Here is a 23397-nt window from a genome sequence, read left to right on the forward strand (position 1 = left end):
CTACCTGGATTACTACTGTCCTTACTACACAGGATTTGACCTCTCACTCAGAGTCCTGAGGCATCAGTAGCCCTCATGAGACTGCAGAGTCCTCTTCAAGAGGACAATAATGTAGTGTTAAGTGACACAATGAAGAAACTGCAGTGAGTCCTCCTATGAACAGAAACCATTTTTCTGAAAATAATAAAAAGCTTGTGTTCTCGCACCAGACGCACCAGTCTTCTTTAATGGAGACATAGTTTACCCCCCCAGTGCACAGCAGATGAATACAGGAAGTCTTACAATGCAGTGAGTTGGAAGAGTTATGATTCTCCCTGAGGGGATCCTTAATTTTTTTCCACAAAAGAGGACAAGGAGTCCCTTGTCAGCCTTTATCAATGACCTCAGTAGTACTCCTGATGCTGAGAATATTCCCCGGATGGAGCCAGTTGGAGGTGGAGAGAGGGGTTTCCAATGGTCTTCATTATGATCCTCTGGACCTGTTGCTTCCTCTTCTTTATCTTTCGTCCATGTTTGTTTGTTTTTTATTTCTGCCACAGATACTTAATTTATTTAATTAGGTGCTGTTCTGACTTATTCATGTCTGCAGAAAATTCAATAAAATCATGTTTAAAAAAATATTTTAGAAATAACTAGTAAGTAAAGTTATTAGATAATTGCTGGAACACTTCAGCAAATCCACCCAGCTTTATGTAGTGACTTGTGATTAACGCAGACTCCCTGAGAGGTCCTGCATTATGATGAAGGCCGTTCACACCACACATCTATTCAAACAAGGTGTAAATGTCTTGTTAAAAACACAACTCAACATTTTACCTGCAGACAACTTTGCAAATCATCATTCTTCAGCTGATTTTTTTTTCTCAAACAGCAGATTCTTCACGTGTCTGTGCATGTAGGGCAATGAAACACGACAAGGCAGAATTGAACTTGGCGGCTACAAAGGACTCAGCCAATATGGGGTGCACACTGTACCAGGTGAGCTACACATCACCCAAAGGTGAGCTTAGCTACCTCAGTGGTGCTAGGTGAGCTAGCAGTAGATGCAAGATTCTTTCTGTGGGATGATGCAGTTGTTGAGTGTAGTTCTGTAGAAAGAAAATAGTTGCTACATGAAACTGCTCACAACAAGGTCTGTGGATTATCTTGAGTAACCAGGTCATGATTTCGAGAAAGAGACACTGCTGTTGAGTTTTTTTAAAGGAATTTTATTTGGTGCTGATATCTCCAACACTCAGCAACTCACACCAAAACAATCTAGTTGATAAACAGCACTACTAGTGAAAGGAAAAAAATGTGTACTTTTGATTTTTGGTAGCCTGTTCCTTTAAAGGCAGACAGACACTAAGTGGTTATCCAACAAAGTGATGGTCATTTACAGCAGTCATTCATTCATTTTCTGTAGCAGCTAATCCTGTTAGGGGTCGCGGGGGTGCTAGAGCCTATCCCTGCTGACACTGGGTGAGAGGCAGAGCTCACCCTGGACTGGTCACATGAATGTGAGCATGAATGGTTATCTGTCTCTATGTGATACTCTGGTGACCAGACGGGCTCCCCCACCCTGGGGTTTGAACCCACCACCCAAGAACCCTCTTGCTGTGAGGCGACAGAGCTAACCACTGATTTACAGTAATGATGATGAATAAGTTGTCAGTTAGCTCTAACACACATTAACAAACGCTGATGACTTAACTCTAAGTTTTAATTTGTAGTAGTGATAATTTGGCAAAACTGTGTTCATTTGTAAATAAAGGCTAATATTTTGAAGGATTATAATTGATCATCTGTTGATGAATGTAGTTGTGATAAGCAGCTCATCTCCTTTATGACCTAAAGCAGTCCCATCCCTTGTATCCTCCCATCCTAGCACAGTCTTTCTCAAGAACCTGCTGCTATGTTTGTACAGTTCTGGGGAACAGTCAGGGAAGGTCACTCAAGCACAGACAAGAGTGTGTTCAGGCAAATATAAACATGTTCACAGTGCATGTTCAGAGTGATCAAATTACACGATTACACAAGAAAAGCTTTAATACTTGGATTTCTTTTTTACCAGTTGCTGAGGGAATAGGATCACACACACAGACAATCCTGTGTGTGTTGGTGTTTAGTTGCCTGTTCAGTCGAGCCTGCTTGTTCTCACACAGCACTCACTGAACTTATCGCATCATCATCATTTCTAGAGGAAATTTGTTTTAATCAGTTTCCAGTAACTGACCGAGCAACAGCCCCAACAAGTCTAACATGACAGAAAGTGACTGCGAGTCAGACAGCTGCTTTTACACAATGACACATTATTATTATTATTATCATTTTACAATTGCATGGCATGAGAATAATAATAACTGGAGGGTGAGCGCATCAGTGATCAAATATTTTCAGGCTTTTTTTCAGCGTGGGAGCACAAAGATATCATTAGAAAAGATTTGTTCCACACTCAGTGCTGTCTGATCACCCATCAAACTGATGCTTTTGAATACATCACACAGATCTGTTATTTATCTAGAACAAAATAAAGAGCAGGTCGGATTTAAATATAAAAAAAAAATCCAAATAAATTACAGTTGAAAATCTGTTATATCATATATTGTTGTATATTGTAACCTCTGATAAGGACATGAAAAAATTGAAATCCACCTTCACATAAATGTCTACACTTTATTCTTATTCTTTGATAGCGCAGACATGGAGACATACAAGAACAAAATGTTTTACTCTCACACAGCCGTCGACTGTTTATCATCTCTGTTGTTGTTTCACTGTAACAAAAAAACAACAGATGAAGGTTGATTGAAGGAACTGAGGAAAAATAGACCAATATGAGTGTAAAGCTGCAACTGGCAGCCTCCTAACAAGAGGAAGAGACCTGAGACGAAACTGGATGAGAATGGGATTTGGCAGGATCCTGGAAAGGGACGTTACATGAGATGAATCCCAAATTACCACTTGGGGGGTTGTTGAAACTAATTTTTATACTCTTTTTTTATATATTAAAAATGCTTAAAATAGCCTATCTATTATCTTCCAAAATACATGGCTTATTAAGCATGTGCTTCCCCTGTGTGTCCTCTTAGGAGCAAATCATCAGTCAATATTTTTCTTTATACCTCAGTCAGCTGCTGTCGTGTTGGTCTCATGTTGCTGATGCTGATCGGGAATCTTCTGCCTCCACTGCAACCCAACCCAAAGTTTTATTTTCCTTTGATAATCCCTAAAAATAATCCTTAAAACGAACAAAAAAAATTTGAGTGATCATCAGCAAAGCTCTGAATTTGTAAACTTTGTATATTTGTAAACCTTGTCCTGTAAATGACCAACACCTTCGTTGTGACAGATGCTCATGTAGCTGCATGCCTCTGCTTTGTTGAAAGCTGAAAAGTTTTTTTTTAGGAGAGTTTGTGTGACGCTGTGTATTTGCTAAAGAGTTCAGTTAAAATTAAAAGAGCTGCACCACTAAGGGCTGTAAAGTAACTACCACCGACAACCTGCATGCTGAACTGTGATGTGGCTTCAGTTCATTCTCATTCACGTGTATTTAATTTAAATGCAGGCCACAGTTGATCGGTGTGATGGGAAAAATAAAAACTCTCTCCAGATATGTGGATAAATGCACATGTGAACTTTAACTAATCCACTCATTATAAACTTCTCTGTATTTCAAAAACTGTCCACTTGAATGCTGACGGGTTTCTTCTGGAATGTGTGTGTGTTGACTCTTATCAGATTGGTGCTGGCCTGTGTGGTGGCAAAACAGCTATTTAATAAACAGTTTAAAGTCTTCACATGTCGGCTGTGTTTCTTGAGTTTAAATAAGCATTCGCGAATGGAGTCGCACACATAAAACCGCATGAACAGTCAGTCAGTGAGTGAGTGGCTAGATGTTCTGTAGCCCTGCTATCTTTATAGTTCCCAAAACACATGCCTGTCAATAGTCAAAATATATGGCGCTCAGGTGGTTTGACATCCCTAAGACACAACATCTCTTGAGACATAACAAGAGGCCTGTTTCCACTGTTCCTGGTACTATGGGGGCAGGAACTACTACAGGAACGTCCTCTCGCCCGGTCCTCTCAACCGCCGTGTCTCCACTGAGAGAGCAGAGTAGGAGGAAGGTTACTGTAAAGTTAACGGGCTCTGTATGTGACGTAATCGTTGCGCGACCATTTTGACTGGGGCGACGTAGGGACGTAGGGATGCTGTTAGCCGTGTCTGTAATAACTCCAGTCACGGTCCGTGAAAAAAATATTTTTTTCCAGCGGATGTCTTAGTTACAACATGATCGAGCTAACTGGAGTAGTTTCATGTCGTATCCGACAGCGGGAGGCTTTTAACAGATCACGTCCTGATGTTAGCTTTGCTGCTGCTGTTAGCTGTCCCTGTCAGCTGCAGCCACTGCTGATGCTTTCTAGACATCGTGATTTCCCAAAACTGAATAAATACCACACATAGCAACAATTTATCAGCAATTCTTATTGCAATGACAAAAATTTCATGGTGAGATGATTATGAAGAAACTAAGACTCGCTGATACAGGCTTGTTTCAGCCAAGAAACAGCCAGGAGTTTAATCAGCAGAATGGTGTTTTTTTTTCTAATTTTTGGTATGACTAAGTCATGGTATGGTATGCTGTACATAATCACGGAAACTGTCAGTGTGTCATTCTGTCAGTCAGTCATTCTGTCTGTCCCACGTTTTTCTATTCACTGACATGGTCAATCTATGTGAAACTGCACACAGGCATTGAGGATTGGCATAGGTAGAAGGTGACAAAGCTACCAATGGGTATGGACAAGTTTATTATAAAGTGAGAAAATGTGCTTTGAGTGTTAGAGTGCAGGAAAACCAGCTTTTGGAGTTTACTCCATGTTTTCTCTAATCCTCCACATCAGTGGTTCTAAAATGGTGTGCCATGATGCAAATCCAGGTGTGCCATGGGATTTTGTAATAACCATACTTTATTATTTCAGTATTAACCTGGGCTTAAACAAAATCTTATGAATCAATCCTTAATAGACTGTATGAGTATGTTATGCGCACCCATTTTCTAATAAAGAGGTAAATTCTACTTAAAAAACTTAATGGGGAACCTATTTGTTGATGTTCGCATGTGGCAATAATAACTGTGACACATCACATTATCTTACATTACCATTAAAATATGTTATTGGTGCTTTGATGTAATTGTAAAAAGTGTATTATTCTTGAACCATTTTGTTGAATATTTCATCAGTAAAAGTTGGTTGTCAATTGTAATTTGATACTAGTAAATAAGAACAAACATTATGTCATGATAAGAGTGATAAGACACCTTATAGAGGCTATTGTGCACTGATTTAAGTACAGGTGTGCCTTAAGATGTTGGCTTGCCCTTTGGTGTGCCTTGGGAACAAAATCTTGAAAAACACTGGTCTACACACATAAGGCACACAAAACACATTAGATAAGGCTTGATCCATCTACATCAAATATGAGCCACATGATAAGATGCATAAAATCGCATGTCTGTCACATCCTGCGTGCTCTGAACAGGAAAGTAATACAGGATGTTTGCATAGTGTGATTATTAGCATAAATGTCACACAGATGCTGCAGCAGATCAGACAGGATGCTGCGGTGAGGAATGAGCTGCAGCTGCTGTGGCAACAACCAGTATCAGCAGGAGGTGCAAACAGAGGTCTTGTATCAGAAAATAATTCTTATTTATTTTTACCCTCTTATATAGTTTGATTATCACCCTTTTGTGTATCTGAGCTCAGTGAGGCTTCAACGGGATTAGCTTTAGCCATATCAGAATCAGAATCAGAAATACTTTATTGATCCCTGAGGGGAAATTATTTGCACATTACAGGTGCTCCTTGCAAGAGTGGAAAGATAAGTGAAAATATAAGAAATTTACCAAGAGTATTTACAAATATATAGTTAAAATAAACAGGATTATTAACAAAAAAAAAAGATATATATATATATATATATATATATATATATATATAGTATAAAATATATAGTATATAGTATATATTATATAGTAACCTAAATAGATTATACACAGAATATATACAGTGATATTTCATGTGGCTGGATCTCATACCTGTTTGTATACAACAAAGAGTGATGCAGTTAGAAAAATTGTATCTGGAAGAATCAGAGCGGACAGTCAAAGACAACTGTAGTTTATCAGGCCTTTCTTATTGCAATGACAAAAAGATGGTGAGATGATAGTGAAGAAAAAGACTCCGCTGATACAGGCTTGTTTCGGGCCAAGAAAACTTTTATTTAGCAAGCCAAAATATCAGATTCAGATTTCTGCAGTAATCTGGGAGAGATTCAGCCAATCTTAGAAACTCTCTCTCTCGTCTGTCCCCCCAAACTCCACGTTTTAAGGCCTGTAAGACATCCTCATCCATATTCATAATATTGGCTCATTTCTGATAGCATAATGAGAAACAGAGCCATCATCCGAATCAAAAGTGGTCATTTCCTTCTCCAGTTTCAGAAGGTTATTTGTCCGTGCACAACAAACGAATGTATGCATTCCTTTAATTTCCCCCAGAAGGGTTCTGGATGTTAATTCTACATGTGTAAACACGATATGACCGTGGTGCTTTACTGCTTCTCAGCAGGCCACTTATATATTGGGTCTATGTATCATGATATATATGATATATGATATATATATATATATATATACATGTATATATATATATATATATATATATATATATATATATATATATATATATATATATACATATATATGTATATATATATATATACATATATATCATATATCATACAGATATAACCCTTCAAGATGTTCCTTATTAGTCATGTAATTGCCATGTATGTATCCCGTGGATGACCCCTTGTATCTGGGCAAACTAATGGTTTCCTGTTTGCATCTGTTGAGCTGTAGGTTCCACAGCACAGTTAGAATGATGATTCGTCCTTACAGTCAAAAACAATGGGAGATTCACATCATGGATGTGCAGCTGACAAATCTGCAGCAACTGTGTGATGCTATCATATTGATATGGACCAAAATCTCTGAGGAATGTTTCCAGCATCTTGTTGAATCTATGCCATCAAGAATTAAGGCAGCTCTGAAGGCAGAAGGGGGTCCAACCCAGTACTAGCAAGGTGTACCTAATAAAGTGCCCAATGAGTGTACAGATATGAGTTACTTAAACTGATGTTGAGTTTACTCATTTATTGCAGAGAGGCTCTGCTGTCACTGACAGTGTGAAAGGTCTCTGGGGTGGTTGTGGAAAATTCTCTGCTGCTGGTGAAGAATGAAATAGAGACTTCTGCCAGCCGACAAGGTTTTTATTTTCTTTGCAAAGTAAAGGTCAATCAGCACACGAGCGGTCAGAATTAAGAAAGACCCCGAGCATGGGAAAGCCTAAACATTTATGCCTGAGGAATACCTCTTAAGGTGTGTTTCACACCCTTCTGTCTGCACCCCTACGCAGTGTTTTCACACTCTTTTTTTCTGCTGCAGGTATTGGCACCGACCTCCTAGGGTGTGTTTCACACCTGGCATATCCTGCAGGGTTTTGTATCTGGGTGGGAGGTTAAGACGTCTAGGCGTCTCAAGTAGTTGAAAACACAATGAATACACAAAGAAAATGAAATCACAATTACGGGGTCCACTTAATAAATGGTTTCATGGGATCCAAAATTACTATTAAAGGACTACTTCAGCCCCCTAAATGACCATTTGTAAATCAATCACTCACCCTGTGTTACACTGAATTGGGAAGAAAAACTATGTTTTTCTCAGATGTCCAAAATGGAGAACAACACGAACAGTGCAGGTGCGCTACTCATCCATGCCGGGAGTGTTTGTGCATAAGTGTTTATAAGGGGCCGTTTATACGACAACGATTTCAACTAAAAAGGGTAAACTATTGTTGCGTTTTGGCAGATCGTTGACACGACAGCGGCATTTTGGGTGCCTGAAAACGCAGTGATTTGAAAACGGGTTCCAGAGTGCAACGTTTTGGAAACAGCAGCGTCTCCGTTGTCATGTAAATGTGTGATATGCAATTCCTCTGAAAATGGAGACTTTTTGCACATGCGCATTACGGTTCCAGTCACTAGGCATGCCAACCGTCACAACAACAATGCCGAGCTCTGTTTGCGCTGCTCACCCCGTTGAAGTGAAGTGTAGATCTGTGACTGTTGCAACTCCACCTCATTGTCCATCCAGACAAAGTTATCTGTGCATGCTTTCGCCATTGTGTCTTCTTTGTTTTGGTTTGTAATCACCGCGTTGTAGAGGAAGGCGCTACACCATGGCGTCATGCCATGGTGTTGCTTTGCAAATTTACACTGCCACCCACTGGCCTGGCATGCATACTACAGCATTTCCAGTAGATTTTGCGGCTCTGTGTGAACGGGGCTCGTTTCAATAACATCGTCATATAAACGCAGAAGTTTTTTAAAACGCAAAGGACAGACTTTTCCATTTTTACTGAAATCGTTGTCGTATAAACGGCCCCTAATAGTAAGTTAAGTTCTTAAGTTCTTGTAAATGCATGTGTTTGGGAAGTACTGAGCGTGGGACTGGTTTTGATATAATTTTACTGTTATTAAAAGTCATTCCCTATTACTTACATTCATCAGGTATTTTCTCTTCTATTTGGATTCTTTGTTCACTGAGGAGGCATGCCAGAAATAGACGAGGTTTTTCTTCACCATTTAAACACAGCACAGTGAGTCGTAAACAAAGTCATTTAGGGTATACTTTACCCCCGCAAAGCTTTTAAATGTGGAACTAATGGACTTGTGTTTTGTGACCTGGCAGCTGTTCGAGTATTGGCTTCCTGCTGTTAGGTGAGAAACTTCTTTCATCCAATCTCACATTCCAAGGTCCAAACCTTACCCACACAACCAAAACATTTATCACCAGCCCAGACAGTCCAGAGATATTTTACTTCCTTCCAGCTCATTAAATGAGGTAAAGACAGTCACTACATAAGCTTTGTTTAGAGTCATTTCTAAGGTGATGAAAGACGTCAGTGACAGTGGCATTTCAGCTGCACGACAGACTCCTGTGTGACTCATGATGCTCAACTGTTGACTGTGCATGCATGAAGATAAGCATCTGGTCAATCCTGTCTGCACCTCTGAAGCTCATTCCGGTTACATTTTGTGTACTCACGTAACTACTGATTTATATCAGCTACCAAATAAACGAAGTGCACAAGGTAAAGAAATTTGTCTTTGGTAGATTATTTCTTTGCAACAGCAAAAAAAGCTGTTTGACATTGGCAGAGAAGATTTGGCAAATTTTTCATAGGCGCAACCCACATACTCAGCTCTGCTGCTCATCCCATAAATGCATGTTCCTTACAAATGTGGCACCATTTAAAAGGGAAATAAACAGGCTTTACAACGGTATAAGATTTATTGCCAAGAAGCATTGTTACAACAAAGAAATAATCTACCAAACACAAATTTCCCTACTTTTTGTGCTTAGTTAACATATATTTATCCTTATTTCAACTGGCACCACTGTATATCTTTGCATCCATCTATTTAGCTTTTCTTTTTGTCACTACTGTGACCCAAGTTCTTCGGTGGAAACCACTTCTTATGGCTGTTCATTTGACAACAAATCACCTTTAACAATGATTTCCTCAACACATTCATCATCAGACAACTTTAAAAGTGACGATAATGTTTTTAACAAGAAGATTCTCGGTGGTCGGATATTTATTGTATCATATTATATCCTAACAGATTTATGCAAATAATCCATGTGGCAATGTTTGGACCCTTGACCCAAGTTTGCCTGGCTGTGTATTTCAGTGTAACAGATGAACCTAAGTTTTGCTCAGTAGTGAATTTATTTCAGGTAAAACAGTAAAAACAGTAAAATTAAAAAAGAATGGCAACTTGTTTCACATTAACAGTGCAGGAATCATGAGATCACATTTCTTGTTTCTTATGAAAATATAGGTTTAAGATGCAAATAATGTAGAAAAATATACTTAATGTAGAAAAATACAAAAATATAAATATGTAGCTGAAATATACATTCTGTCAAAAAAGTTGCATTTTTGCATAAAATATAACAAGGAGCTATAACTAACGTGGATGACATGTAAGCTTTTACAGCCATGTACTGAAGATTCTGTGTGCAAATTGATGAGAACACTACCTGTGTACAGCAGAAACTTATTTGACTGACTGTTAAGAGTAAAAATATGTACAACACTTGGACAACTTCAATTTACTCAATGAATATACAGTATAAAAACACAAAGGCATACTTTTATAAGAAAAAGAAAGTCCCAGACAAAAGACAATATCTGTCTGTTGCCAACAAAACTTCAGTGTGACATGTTATTAATCCGTGGATGTCTGCCTCCTCTCCATGAATTTCTTCTGATACTCATTGAAGATGCTGTAGGTCTTGACCAACGGTCTGTGCTTCTTCTCAAGATTTGGAAGCCATTTACCTAAGTGCAGGTCATTTATAATTATTACAAGGGACTCTCACCACTGCCTGAACATAACAAAGACAGAAAATAAGAACAAATAAGAATGTTTTAGTCGCATCTCTTACCTGTTGCCTTTGTGACAGCTGTATTGTGGCTTCTGTCCATCTCTTCAACAAGGTCAGGCTTATCTGAGGAAAAACAGAATACATAAGCAGCTGAATTACAAAGAGGATCCCACCTTTTACATTTTAAACCTTCCCAATATCTGCGTTTGCTTATCTGGGCAAAGCGGTGACTTGGCTTTCAAACATATTGTCTTACATGGAATAATTCTTTGTCGAGTCTGTTCATGAATGACTTGACTTGACCGGACATTTTTTCAGTGCCTGACTGGCACTGAATTGCTGTAAGGGCCTGCTTTTGTGTGTGACCATCTCTTTTGATCTTGGCTTTACATTGATTATCAGACCCCTGTCTATACAGTTGTAAGGACAGCCCAGCCAAGCAGGGGGTCACACCTTAACCATCACAGGAACTCAACTTGTAGCCACTCCCCCTTTTGCTCTTTCATCTTAACGGTAGCAACTCAAGTAACACTGAGGTGTGAACTGTCTTGTCTTGTATTGGCCATTTATCACCTCACCTTCTGACCCCTTCTTCTCACAGACAACATATAGATTAAATCCTGGCTTTTAGGGCCCGGACAGTGGCGACAGAGGTCGACTGTTGTGTTGCCTAATGTTGCCTGTGTTGCAGGCACCTGAACACACTGCAAAGACTACAGCCAGAAGCTAAATAGCATGTATGATCTGGGCCTGTGTGAGAGGAAATCACTCTCCACACCACTTGGCCACTACAGCCTGTATGTCATTAAAAAAGGGAAACCAGAAGACCGAAAGGACAGATTCGAGATGCTAATTAGCCTGTTAGCACATTAACAATACAACCCGACCTTGAACAACATATCACGACTTGAACAATGATACAATCAGCTACAAAACATTTTCTGCTAAAGAGCTCAGTGGCAAAAAACAAAATCTTACTTAATACAAGTTTTTTTCAATCTCACACCCTCTTGACTTAAGCAATTTGTTTGCTTTTCTCACTTGTTTCTCTTCTTGTTCACCGAGTTAAACTGCCAAGCAGAGTGAATCTGCCAAAAAAAGCAAACAAAGGCCAACTAATGTCAACGGTGCAGATCACAGTAAACAAAGGCCGACTAGTGTCAACGGTGCAGATCACACCGCCAGAACTAGGGTGACAGAGGCTCACCAATGGCCCGACACTGACAGACGGCCGACTGTCAGCTTGGTATGTAAGGATGTTGTCCAAAAAGGCCCAGTCCTAGGCCAGAAGATGGTCTGGATCTTTCGCCAACACTTGTCTCGTCAAAAATGCCTTTGGACTAATTATTGCAATGATTTAACACAACACATTAACAAATTTAATCTAGAACAGAAGTTAAAGACTCATTATTCCAGCCATTTAACTGTTGCTATTACATACAACCAAAATAAGGGCCCTTAGGATGCAGAGCAGAAAGGTGTAGAGACCACATATGTGTGTCCTTTCTCCATGCTGCATGAAATGCTTCCCCGTAATCATCTGTTTTCATTCGAAGCTTCTGAAGCCTGAGTGAAGTTTTCTTCATGAAAACAACACAACATATTTTGCATATTTGATAGTATGTATTTTTACATCTTCACTGACCAGTGGATACTAGGTCAAGACCCCCTGAGGATCATGTTCCGCTATGACAGCTGTCATGGCGTCAGAAGTGCCAGGCTTACTGATGAAAGGACAAGTACGACTAATTTTAGTTGGCCCAAGGCTAAGTTAAATTTGGCAGAGCACAATTTTAGGTAATAGCTATACATGTCACCAGTGGTCGAATTGTTAATTTTTAACAAGGGGGATGCAATGTAACTTTGATTTTTTTGTGTGCACACATAATCAAATATGCACAAATGTGCAAAATTAATCAAGATAAAGAAAAATGGCATGACCTATACCTGGTGCCTTTGAAAACACAAATAATGCAGTAGTATTGCCACTGCAATACAGACAAAAAACATTTTGGAGTATAAATAAGAGTAGTTCTAAAATAGCTGTGAAAATTAATCTTAGAGTCACTCTTATCCTGTAGACATTTCCTTAGCCAGTTATAATTTCTCCTTACTCCTTGGGCTGATAATTGGTGATTCTATCAGGTCCCTGTCCTGATACCTGCCTGGTTTCTCCCCATCCCTCTTCTATCTATTGCAATAATATAGATGATGAATGTGCAAAGCAAAATTCATAAATAGAATTAGTAGTAGTAGTAGTGGTGGTGACATAGCTGTGGAAATTAATCGCACAGTCACTTTTGTGCTCTAGATATTTTCTCTCAGCCAGTTATAATCTCTCTTCACCTATAAGGACCCTACATGATCATCCTTGCTGGCCTCTGGTCCACTGTCTCCTCCCTGACCCTGCTCTTTATATTGTGCCAATAAAGATTAAACAAATATGTGCACAGCAATAGTGACCACAAGTTCTTATTAAGGAGGAGTGGGTTTTTTCCGAGCATGAAACTAGCTAGCAAGGTATTTAACATAGGTAACATTAACATTAGTGTTCTTGTTAACTAACTTAATTTGATATATTGGCATCTATTAATTAGTCATCATTTAGCTAACATTATCTACACACAACAGCATTACTCAACTTACACGGTTTGTTTGGAAGAAACTGCCGAGGTTTTTTGCTTCTTGCTGGCTGGTTTGCTGAACATAGTTAACACAGCGGCACTGCTCAGTAGCACACGTCTCGTCTGTGCGATTGATTCTGATCACAACATGACAGCATGTGTATGCGCCTGGCGCCGTCTACTCATGGTGCGTTTAAAGACAGCTCGGAAAAACACACAGGGCTTGAAGCAAGAAAAAATCCTGTGCCCGAAATTTTTTTTAGATGGCATGAAGGGGAGGGGGGTGCCTTCTGCGCTAAGGGGGTCTGGGGCATGCCCCCCCAGGAAGAAAATTTTAAACATTTGACGTCTAAATGAATTAATCTGGTGCACTTTGAGAGTATCAATCAAGTATTACATCAAGAAGCTAGAACAACAATTTCAAGGTTTTTAATGATGAAATATGATCAGTTCACCAAAAAAGGAAAATTTGGTCATCAGCTACTACAAAATGGTTGGGGCTGGGCAATTTTAGGCAAATCTGAGCAACAAGAGGCAGAATAAGAAGACAACAAGAACGTCTGCATTAAACTGTACATTATACATTAGTTGAGGCTTGCTTTGCTTTAAAACGACTGGTTAAATGACTGTAGCTACGGCAAGATGATAAAATATTCACAAGGAAAAAATATTCCTGCACCAGAATATTCTTGCGCTGGAAATCCGGCACTGTGCCGGAGAACTTCAAGCCCTGAACACGTTACCACGTGTTATAAACAAATGGTACAGTTGTAACGGCTGTAAAAAGTGCGGGGGACATGACCCCTGTGTCCCTCCATCAAATTATGTCCGTGCCTGCACACACAGATTCTAGATTAACAAGGGGAATGCTTTTTGGTCAATTTTCTAACAAAGGGGATGTTGTCTGCAGCTCTTCATCTAACATCTCACTGTGGTTGTTGATGCTTTTACCTTCATCTCTCCCTGCAGTATCAGAAGACTTTTTAATTGAAGAAAAGCCACTAACAAAGTTCTGCTAATTCAATGATAAATCCATTTAATTTCCTATAGATTCTTCACAATAAAAGTCCCCCGATGTAAAAGCTTTAACAGATAAGCAGATATCTAAAGTAAAAACAGGACACGGAAGAAACTAAACTCCAAACCAGAGAGATTCAGTAAGAAGATACAAAAGTACAGAGACATTTAAAAATGCCTTTCTCTCTGATCTCCTGCACAGACAAAGGTGAGTGGAGTCTCGCAACACACTGACTCGTTTCAGGGGGAAAGGAGAGTTGTCGGGGGTTGTCTGCTGTCGGCAAGACCTCACCACTACCCGCTCACAGGCATGTGGTCACCATTTTGGCTCTACTAGGAGAAGGTCCATCTCTGGCATGGCTCAGCATGTTGAAACTGACAAAGGAAATGCGAATTGGTGCGGCATTATTTGAAACAGTGCGGCCAAAAGTGACAATAGAAAAGGCCCACAGGCTTGCCAAACTCTTCTATAGCAAGCTTTCTTGTATTCACAACAACCTTACCACTGTTATGAATTTCATGGTGGATATATGTGACACATCTATTCCTATTAACAAAAATGACTACCTTTGCATGCACAAAATATTTCAGCTTTTACCATTTTTCCCAAAAAAGGCAATATTCCTACTGAGCTATTTACATTGCCTATGAAACTGGATATTCATATCCAGTTTGCATGCAACCATGCAAACTCTAATTGCCTAACATGTTGTTTATCACTTCAAAATATGGAAAAGAGGAACGGCTGGAGCCGCTTGTGCCATTTTTTCGCATCAAAACCTCTTGCATCTCAATCTCATGATTTACCTGGAACAGGATCACTGAATTCCTCTTTTCCACTGGATCCATCTTTGAAGTTGAAGGTGTCAGGTAAGACAGTGAACTTCAGGACAATGTTGTTCTTGAGAGGTGTAACAGCATGGCTTCCATTTTCAGCCTTACTCCTCTCTTGGTCAGCAAGCTGGTTGAGTGTGACAGAGTATTTCCTCTTCTCCTTCTCCCTTTTGAGTTTGTTAGAGAGGAACCTCCTCCACTTCAGACTCAGGCATTTCCTCATCTTATAGGAAACTGGCAGCTCCTCAGTGTTGATGGTGCGCACCATTTCAGCTTTACTCAGACTCCCCACAGATGAAGAGGAAAAAGTACACTTCTGTTTTCTCAGTTTGCGTCTGTGCCTAGTTTTACTTGGTGGAAAACTTCTAAATTTTTCGTATAGCTGCTGTTTGACTGAATATTCCTCTGCTGACTTTCTCCTCAATGGACTGAACTTCACAGTAATAACTTTTGGAGGCCTTGGCACTGCATCAGACTCAGGCATTGGATATGAACAAGTGCTCTTTCTGCAGCCAACTGAAACACACCTGTCTTGTGGTGTTGAGCCAAACAGTACCAGCTCTGCAGTTTTAACATTCGAGGCTGAAAGCTCATTATCAACCTCATCAACAAAAGCCCTTCCACATTTTGAGGCACCCTCAAAGACAGGCTGAGAATCCAAATCAGCAAGGGATTTGCATTTCTTTGATTTGTTAAAGACTGGAAAAAAATGATCATGACTGCTTGGTCTCTTCTTCTTTCTTTCAACGGTTGCATGTTTACTACTCCAAGTTGTCTGGACAGTGCCTGTCGCACTCATGTCAGTTTGTTCTCCAGTTTCCAATGATGACTCTGCCACATTTGTCGCTGTCAGCTGAGCTCGTCCACAATTCTCTTCGAGGTCTGACATCTGGCTGGCAACTTCACTTTCACTGCTGCAGAGATCTTCAATATCTTGGTTACTACTTTTCGAAGTACATGACTGCATACTTCCTGTAGATGTTAACTGACCTCTAACACAATCCACCCCAAGGTCTGACTGAATTTCCGTGTCACTTCTGAAGAATTCTTTGGTTTCTTTTTTGTTTGAACCGCTTGACTGGTTACTTTTGGTCACTTTCACCTGAGCTTGTTCAGAATCATTTTCAAAGTCTTTCATCTTGTTGGAAACTTCATTTTCACTGCTGGACAGATCATCTTCGCTTTCATCTATGAGTATAATGCTTGACCGGCTATGTATTTTCACCTGGGAAATGTTCTTTTGTTCTTTGTCTGAATAAGGGTTAGGTTTGTGTTCATCTTCAGTTAAGTCAGTGGTGTGACCTTGTTCATTCCGTAACTCAGGCCAGTAAAGTGTCATAACGTGACTGCCGACATTCTCCCCAGCCTTTGCTTGACTCTCTCCTTTGGCGGAACTGATCACAATATTTTTCTTTTGTTCCACCATTTCTTCCTTATCAAGGGCCTTGTCAGTAATATCTTCATGACTTTGCTCGTACTTGCACCGGCATTTACTCGAAGAGGTTGTGTTTGGTCCCCAAATTAGCTCAATATACCTTCCAATGCAGCAAATCTCTTTTATTGGACAGACTGGCTCTTTCTCCACTTTTGTGTCACTCAATGCGGCATCCATAACCTTAGGTGGCTCATCCAGCACAGAGCTACTCCTCACTCTTTCTGGCTGATTATCCGTGTCTGTACTTTGTGACAGCTGGCTTTGTGCTTGCTCAAAAATAGCCCTGGCCTCTTCTGAAGGCAAAACGTGGATTTCAATATTGCAATATGGGTCACTGGAATCAGCACTCTCCATTCTCTTAGGAGAGGCAGTTTGTGTTGAAGCGGTTCCAACAGTTGATTCTTGTTTTTCTTCCCTTGAACCAACTGGTTCAAGCGCTATCTTGTTTGACATCTCACTTACTATTTGTGCAGAAATGCCATTGTCTATCTGAACTTCTTCGGGATGGCTGTCACTCTCAGGCATGAGAAGTTGATGCTTCAAAGACCACGGAAAGCCAAACTCTTTGTCAATGTCATCAAGCTGGTCATTGGCATTCAACCATGTTGATTTGTAAGGCAGTTCTGAATAAACTTCATTATCTCTGAGGACATGAAAGCTCTTGAGTTGCTTTCGAAAGTGGTGCTTTACTTGTGACAATATAACAGAGTCAGATTTTACATGTTCGTTGCAGAATTTTTGAACATCAGCCATTTCGTTCATCCAGCCTGCCTTGAACTCAGATATCAAGTTCTTAGAACTGCCTTTCCAAAACATGTCCAGTAATTTGTGTAAACAGTCAAACTTGGGAAAATCTTTTCTCTCCGTCTGACTTTTTTCAGCATCTTGTATCAACTTAGTTAATGTGAGAACTGTCCATGGGGTTGTTGGGAGTGAGGAAAGCTCAAAAACCCCTTTTGGATCTGTTGGCATCTCACTGTTGTCCTTATCACCACTTTGGGTTGCTTGAGCCTCAGATGTTTCCAATTGTTGAGCAGATGATGCAACAGCCTGGTCTACTTGCATGCTATTCGCCAGTTCAGGTCCTGTGTCATCTACACATGACTGTTTTTGCAATAAGTCTCGAAGCCCTGCTGAATCTGAAGATGACACAGAAGTACCAGTATTGGATGCTGCTGAATGCTTGATGGCAGATTTGTTGGACGTCATTTGATTTGTGTAAGAGTAAGATCTGTTTTTGGGTGAAATAAAGAATTTCTCAGAGTTACTTAATGATTCATCCATTGCAGTGCCCTCAGACAACTGACTAATTGTCTTAGGACAGGTTTGCTTGCAGGCAACCTGAAAGCTCTCATGAGACAATGGTTGCACAACAGCAACAGCTCTTGTGCGACCAGGGGATGAGTGACTGGAGGTGTCATTTGTCTTGACTGATGAACGCATTTCAAGCCTTTCACGATTGCTTGCTACAGATGACTGGGTCTCATTTTGCTGTGATGATATGCTCTCAGACAGCTGCTTCAGATAAGATGCAGCACTTAATGATCCAACATTTTTTCTAATAAAATTGTTGGCTGTCTTACTTCCATTTCCTTTTCCATCGCCTGTTGGCATGACATGAAAGACATTTGGTACAGAGTTTTGTTGCTGTGGCACAACTACACTGTGCTTTGTTGACATAACATCATGAATCATTTTAGGCAAAAAATGTCCAGAATTAAGTGATAGGGACTGGGAGGCATTTGAGTTATAACTTTGACTGACAGTTGATGTCACAGGTTGCATATTTTGATTGGATGCCGTCACTCTGACCTCACTGCCAAACTGCTTCCTTCCAGAAGGTGACCTGGAATACACTGGAGAAGGACCACCTGAGGCAGCGGGGAATGACTTACGTAGATCATCCGCAATTCTGGCAATCATTGCAATTTCATACTGCCTGCTACATAAATTTGAGTCTGTGGAGGATTTGGCCTCTCCCCCATTGTTATGTGTTGAGTATTGTTGAGGTTTCTGACTCATGCTGGAAACTTGCACAACCTGTCCCCATGATGATGAGTTTGTTGTAATGCTGCTGTTTCTGACAGACTGAGAGATAGCCATACTATAATCTGGTGGGTCAGGCACTAATATGCCGCTGTATATCACGTTTTGCTGTGGAGGCGAGATCACTGTTGTAGTGTATGCTGGAAAGGATTTAGTTGACTCTCCATTGTCGATGTGAAACAAGCTATTTGGATTCCCATAACGCTGAAGATCAGACACAACATTGCCCTCCTGTGCCCTTACTGACTGTTTCCCCTGAACTCTGACCGTTTGGTTCCAATGTGCTGACATGTTTTGCTGAGGGTGTGTAGTGTTTACTTTCATGGTGTTGGGTGGACTCTGGGTCAGTGAATTCTGAGCAGGGCTCTGATGAAAATCTTGCTGAAATACAGAAGTGACCGGCAAACTATGGTTTCCACTTTGTGTATTAGTAGACGACTGTTGCAGATTGCCAATTAATACTCTCAGATGATAACTGTTCTGTTCAGCTGGCTGCTGCGAAGAAACTGCCTGATGAGGAACTGCTGAGTTCGGCCATTTTGAAGGCTGTCTGTTAGGGTTAGCTCCATTGTCATAGGTGAAATTAGCACTTTGCGGCGGTCGAACTCCTGTGTTTGCTGTCCTGTACTGGCATGAGTTATCTGCAGACCCAGCTTGCTGATTCCTCATTGTGATGTGGGTAAACTGAGCAGGAGCCTGTGAGAATTGTGACGGTGGTGGTCCAACCTGGTGGTACTGTCCATTCATCCATGCACAGGACTGCATTTTTGTCCTCCGCTGAAGTAGCAGTTTGAAGAGGCAACTTTCCTGAAAGAGGAATTCAAAAATTTTAACGGTTGTAAAACAGCAGATGCAAATGTTTGGTACACAACCTTACACTGAAAGAAAAAAAATTTCAAGGTAGTGGTCTCTAACACACACACACACAATGCTGTTTTTTCCGCCCTTTTCCATGTCTCTTGTTTTACAGCAGGTGCGTCATGACTCCAGGTTTGTAAAGACCTCATGTGAACCTGCTCCTTCTGTTGCCACCTGACCACGCAACCATGGTAAAGAGGTAAAAAACGATGTCTGAAGCTGGGCCAGATGACTCCGGACCTCGCCCTCAACACTTTTGTTTGAACTCGTATTTTTCAAAAAAATGTGTCTCGGAATCAAAAAGGTAGTACTCAGGAAGTCACTGGAGACACTTAATATTCAAACACAGTATTCCTAACAATGTAACCAGATCAGAGGTGACATATATTCAATACATGACTAGATATGTGGATGAGTGCAATGGTATTTACTAGGTATGTGGACAAGTGCAAGTTGATTAATACATTCTATCACACTTTCAACCAGCCAAGGCTCTGAAGAGGTAAAAATGGTGTCCGAAGCTGGGCCAGATGACTCCGGATCTCGCCCCCAACACCTTTGTTTGAACTCGTCTTCGTCACAAAAATGTACCTTGGAGTCAAGCAGGTAGTACTCAGGAAGTCACTGGAGACACTTACAGTCAGGTGCAATCGAGTTTAATGTGTTCACAAGCAACAACATGAGTCAGGCTCCGGAACCCTCTCCCTTTTATGCTTGTGAAAGATTCTAGTGAGTCTCCACCTCTTTTTCTTTCATCGTTCCCACATGAGTTAGAACATAATGGTGTCTTATCTTGGCCTGTTTGATCTCCCCATGGATGTTTACAACATAATCGTGCCTCATGTGGAGTCAGCTTGGACATTCATTGGGGGCCAATCTGGGCACCCACAGCCGTCCCAGGCGTCCCAGGTATGGGCAGCTGCTGGCGTCAAGCCCGGACATGCATTGGCACAATCCAGCTTGTCCCACCAATATGTCTGAGCCCAGTCCTACTCTTTTTTAAAAAAACCTTTAATCCCAGTGGTGTACATGCAATACATGGCCTGGTGTGTTTGAATACAATACATGACTAGATGTGTGAATGAGTATTTAATCCAACACATATATCTAATCAAAATCTAATCAAAATATATGGATGAGTACTGATAGTCATTAAACACATTCTGCAGTTAAGGCTCATATTACACTACACGTGTTTCGCATTTTCACCACTACAGTGTGTGTGTGTGTGTGTGTGTCTGTATGTCTGTCTGTCTGTCTCTCTCTCTGTCCCAGGCACGGAGCTCCGATCCCGCAGCAGCAGTTGATGAAGCGAAAATCAGTGCCTGGAATTGGGCCAGATGGCTCCCGACCTCGTCCTCACCTTCTCTTCAAATCGTCCTCTGTGTTAATTTAGTATCTTAGGTTCGGTTGGCTGGTACTCAGAGAAACACTGGAGACCAATTGAATCCGGCACAATCGAGTTTAATGTGTTCACAAGCTTCAGCACATACAACTCATGAGTCAGGCTCCGGAGCAAGACTGAAGACTCACTTTCTGAGCTCTCCCTTTTATGCTGGTGAAGATTCGAGAGAATCTCCACCCTTTTCCTTTTAGCCCTTCCTACCCGGGCCCAAACCTACTGGTGGCAGGCCTTTTTGCCTTTGTTCAGACATGCCCGAACATGCCCAGACATGTCTTAATGGTGTAATCTTTTTCCCCTGGCCTGGAAATCCCCAAACTCTCCCACCATTAGGTCTGAACTCGGGTTCACGCTATTTTTTAAAAACATATGGAACTTGGGGACTATTTCTATAAGGTCCCTTGTGCCCTCATGCAATATAAAACCTTAGAGTGTGTGTGTGTCTATTACACTTCCAGGTAGTCCATGGTATGGTATGTGTGTGTGTTTTCAATATATGAATACAAAACTTGTGTGAAAGTGTTTTGCCATACATGGATACATAAAAACATTATTATATGAACTTCAACCTTAATCAACTTTACTGATTAATGATTAAATCTTACACTACACAGTCTCATGATAAACAGAGAGAAAGCTGAGCGAATCCTACACTGCAAGATTTTACTGCTTTTACATTGTCACATTTGCATATTAGACAAAACGGCAAGGTTGTAAAGAATTCACGGGGATTTGCTGACTTTGCGTTAATTGTAGCAATCACAGCATCACAAAATCCTGAGTGACTGTTACTAACAATAAGAATACCCAAGAGGAGGAAGAAGCAGAAAGGGAAGAAAACAACATATATATTCAAAATAATGTCTGCATATTTCAGTGCTGCATACTTTTAGTAGGTCAAGGAAATCCCCCCAATCATTACCACCACAGGAACGCACCTTCCTAACACACAAAGGAAGTGGGTTCAGAAAGAGAAAGCTTCAACCGAAACAGAAAGAAGCAACTGAAGTGCAGTGAAGAAGAGTGAATGTAATAGCTATAACTATTACAATAGTGTTCATATATTTTACACACATTAAGAGACTGATCATAATTTTCTGGTAGTAATGCACGATTAATCTAACCGCAATCGCGATGTCAGGCTGTGCAATTACATAACCGCATAAAAGGCTGCGATTTGTGATTTAATGTAAATAAATGTTAACATGTGTGCCTGTGAATGTGACTACCTCTGCTGTAGTGTATGGAGTTTGTTGACACCATGCCCACAAGCTATCCTGGGGTCCGTTTCACAAAGCAGGTTTAGTGAAAATTCTGAGTCTGTTAACCCTGAAATGAGGGAAACTTTGGGTTTTCCATTTCAGAAAAGGAGGTAACTTAAACCAGAGAAAGCAGAGTAACTCCAGCCCGTTTCAGAAAGAGAGGTAACTGAAGCTCGGTGTCAGTTACTCGCCACCTACTGCTTTGGCAGGTGTATTACATTGCTTGATAGTGGAATTTGCAGTGTCATGTGGACGGAGGTATTTTTATTACACCGCTCGTATGGACGCAGATTTTTTAAAAACTGGAGGCCAAAAAAGTTCGGTTTTAAAAATACCCGTGCTCGTGTGGACTAGGCCTGAATGTGAGCTGTATATGTTGGACATCATTAGGCTTTCAATCAAATTCTGTAGCCAAAATAAAACACCCACACACGTCAAGATAATGATGAGTATGCTCTGCTCTCATGCAATTTTCTCTATCAACTAAAATAAAGGGAATTTTTAGACTGAGCTAGAAATTAATTTTCATGACGACAGAACAATTAAACAGTTTAGAATGTTGCAGTTGTTTTCTAGTTATTTGAGTAGTGACACCATCCAGAAATAGTCAATCCACTTCTTTGGTATGATATCCTAAAAAAGCTGTATTAATTAGATTGAAATGCATTACAGTTATAGATAAGATAGCCCAAACAGCTCTGTCACGCCCTCTGACAATGCTAGCTAAAGATAATAGTTAACTATAAGTATCTGACATCTCCTGTGTTCAGGGCTTGCTCTTTTCACTAAGCTTTTTCTTGGCCATTTGTTGTGAGTCCATCTGCAGATACTAAATTAAACTTAAAGGAAGACAAGTATCGGACTCAATGTGTTTTGATAAACAGAAATTGCCACCACAGGTTGTAGCTTTTGAGTTCTGTCCAACTCTGCATTCAGTGTTTTCTGCTACTTGCATCCAGCAAGAAGCAGAAAATTTCCCACAGGTAGTTGAAAACCCATGGGGGCCATGTCATCTACTGACATGTAAATAGTCTGTCTTAAGGACAGAGCTCATGTCAGTTATCCAAAAAGGTGTGCACTCTATAAAGGCATGAAAAGACTGAAATTATCACAAATCAAATAAAATTAAATATTGTTAGGTATTACATTTTCTTCTACAATCAGCCACAATAGTTATTAATTCCAATTAACTCCTCACTCTTCAGCATTATCTTGTTGTGATCAAAACAGACAAAGCTTATAGGCTACAGGTGTAGAGGCAGATAATGTATTACGCCATATCAAAGGTGAAAATAATGTCAGTGGCAAGAGGTCTTAGAAACAGTGGACCAGATGTCAGATTTCGCAATAGGAAAGACTCCTTATAAAGAGTTGTTTTTGTAAATTGAGTAATTCTTGTGCGATCAAGT

At 40.4% G+C, this 23397-nt stretch overlaps 1 protein-coding gene across 1 annotated transcript in view; it reads right to left on the reverse strand.

The window, feature by feature from the left end:
• Positions 1–9829: 9829 nt before the first annotated feature.
• The window catches only part of si:ch211-106e7.2 (uncharacterized), a 15868-nt gene continuing 2300 nt past the window's right edge, over positions 9830–23397 (reverse strand). Inside the window, exons 2-4 of the mRNA XM_049573397.1 lie at positions 14959–19273; positions 10571–10633; positions 9830–10463 (exon numbers count right to left, since the gene is read on the reverse strand). Of these exons, the coding sequence (XP_049429354.1) occupies positions 10351–10463; positions 10571–10633; positions 14959–19231 (4449 nt within the window). The 5' untranslated portion in view covers positions 19232–19273 and the 3' untranslated portion in view covers positions 9830–10350. The remainder of the gene's footprint in view (positions 10464–10570; positions 10634–14958; positions 19274–23397) is intronic.

Source organism: Epinephelus fuscoguttatus, linkage group LG4, assembly GCF_011397635.1.
Source record: "Epinephelus fuscoguttatus linkage group LG4, E.fuscoguttatus.final_Chr_v1".
NCBI lineage: Eukaryota > Metazoa > Chordata > Actinopteri > Perciformes > Serranidae > Epinephelus > Epinephelus fuscoguttatus.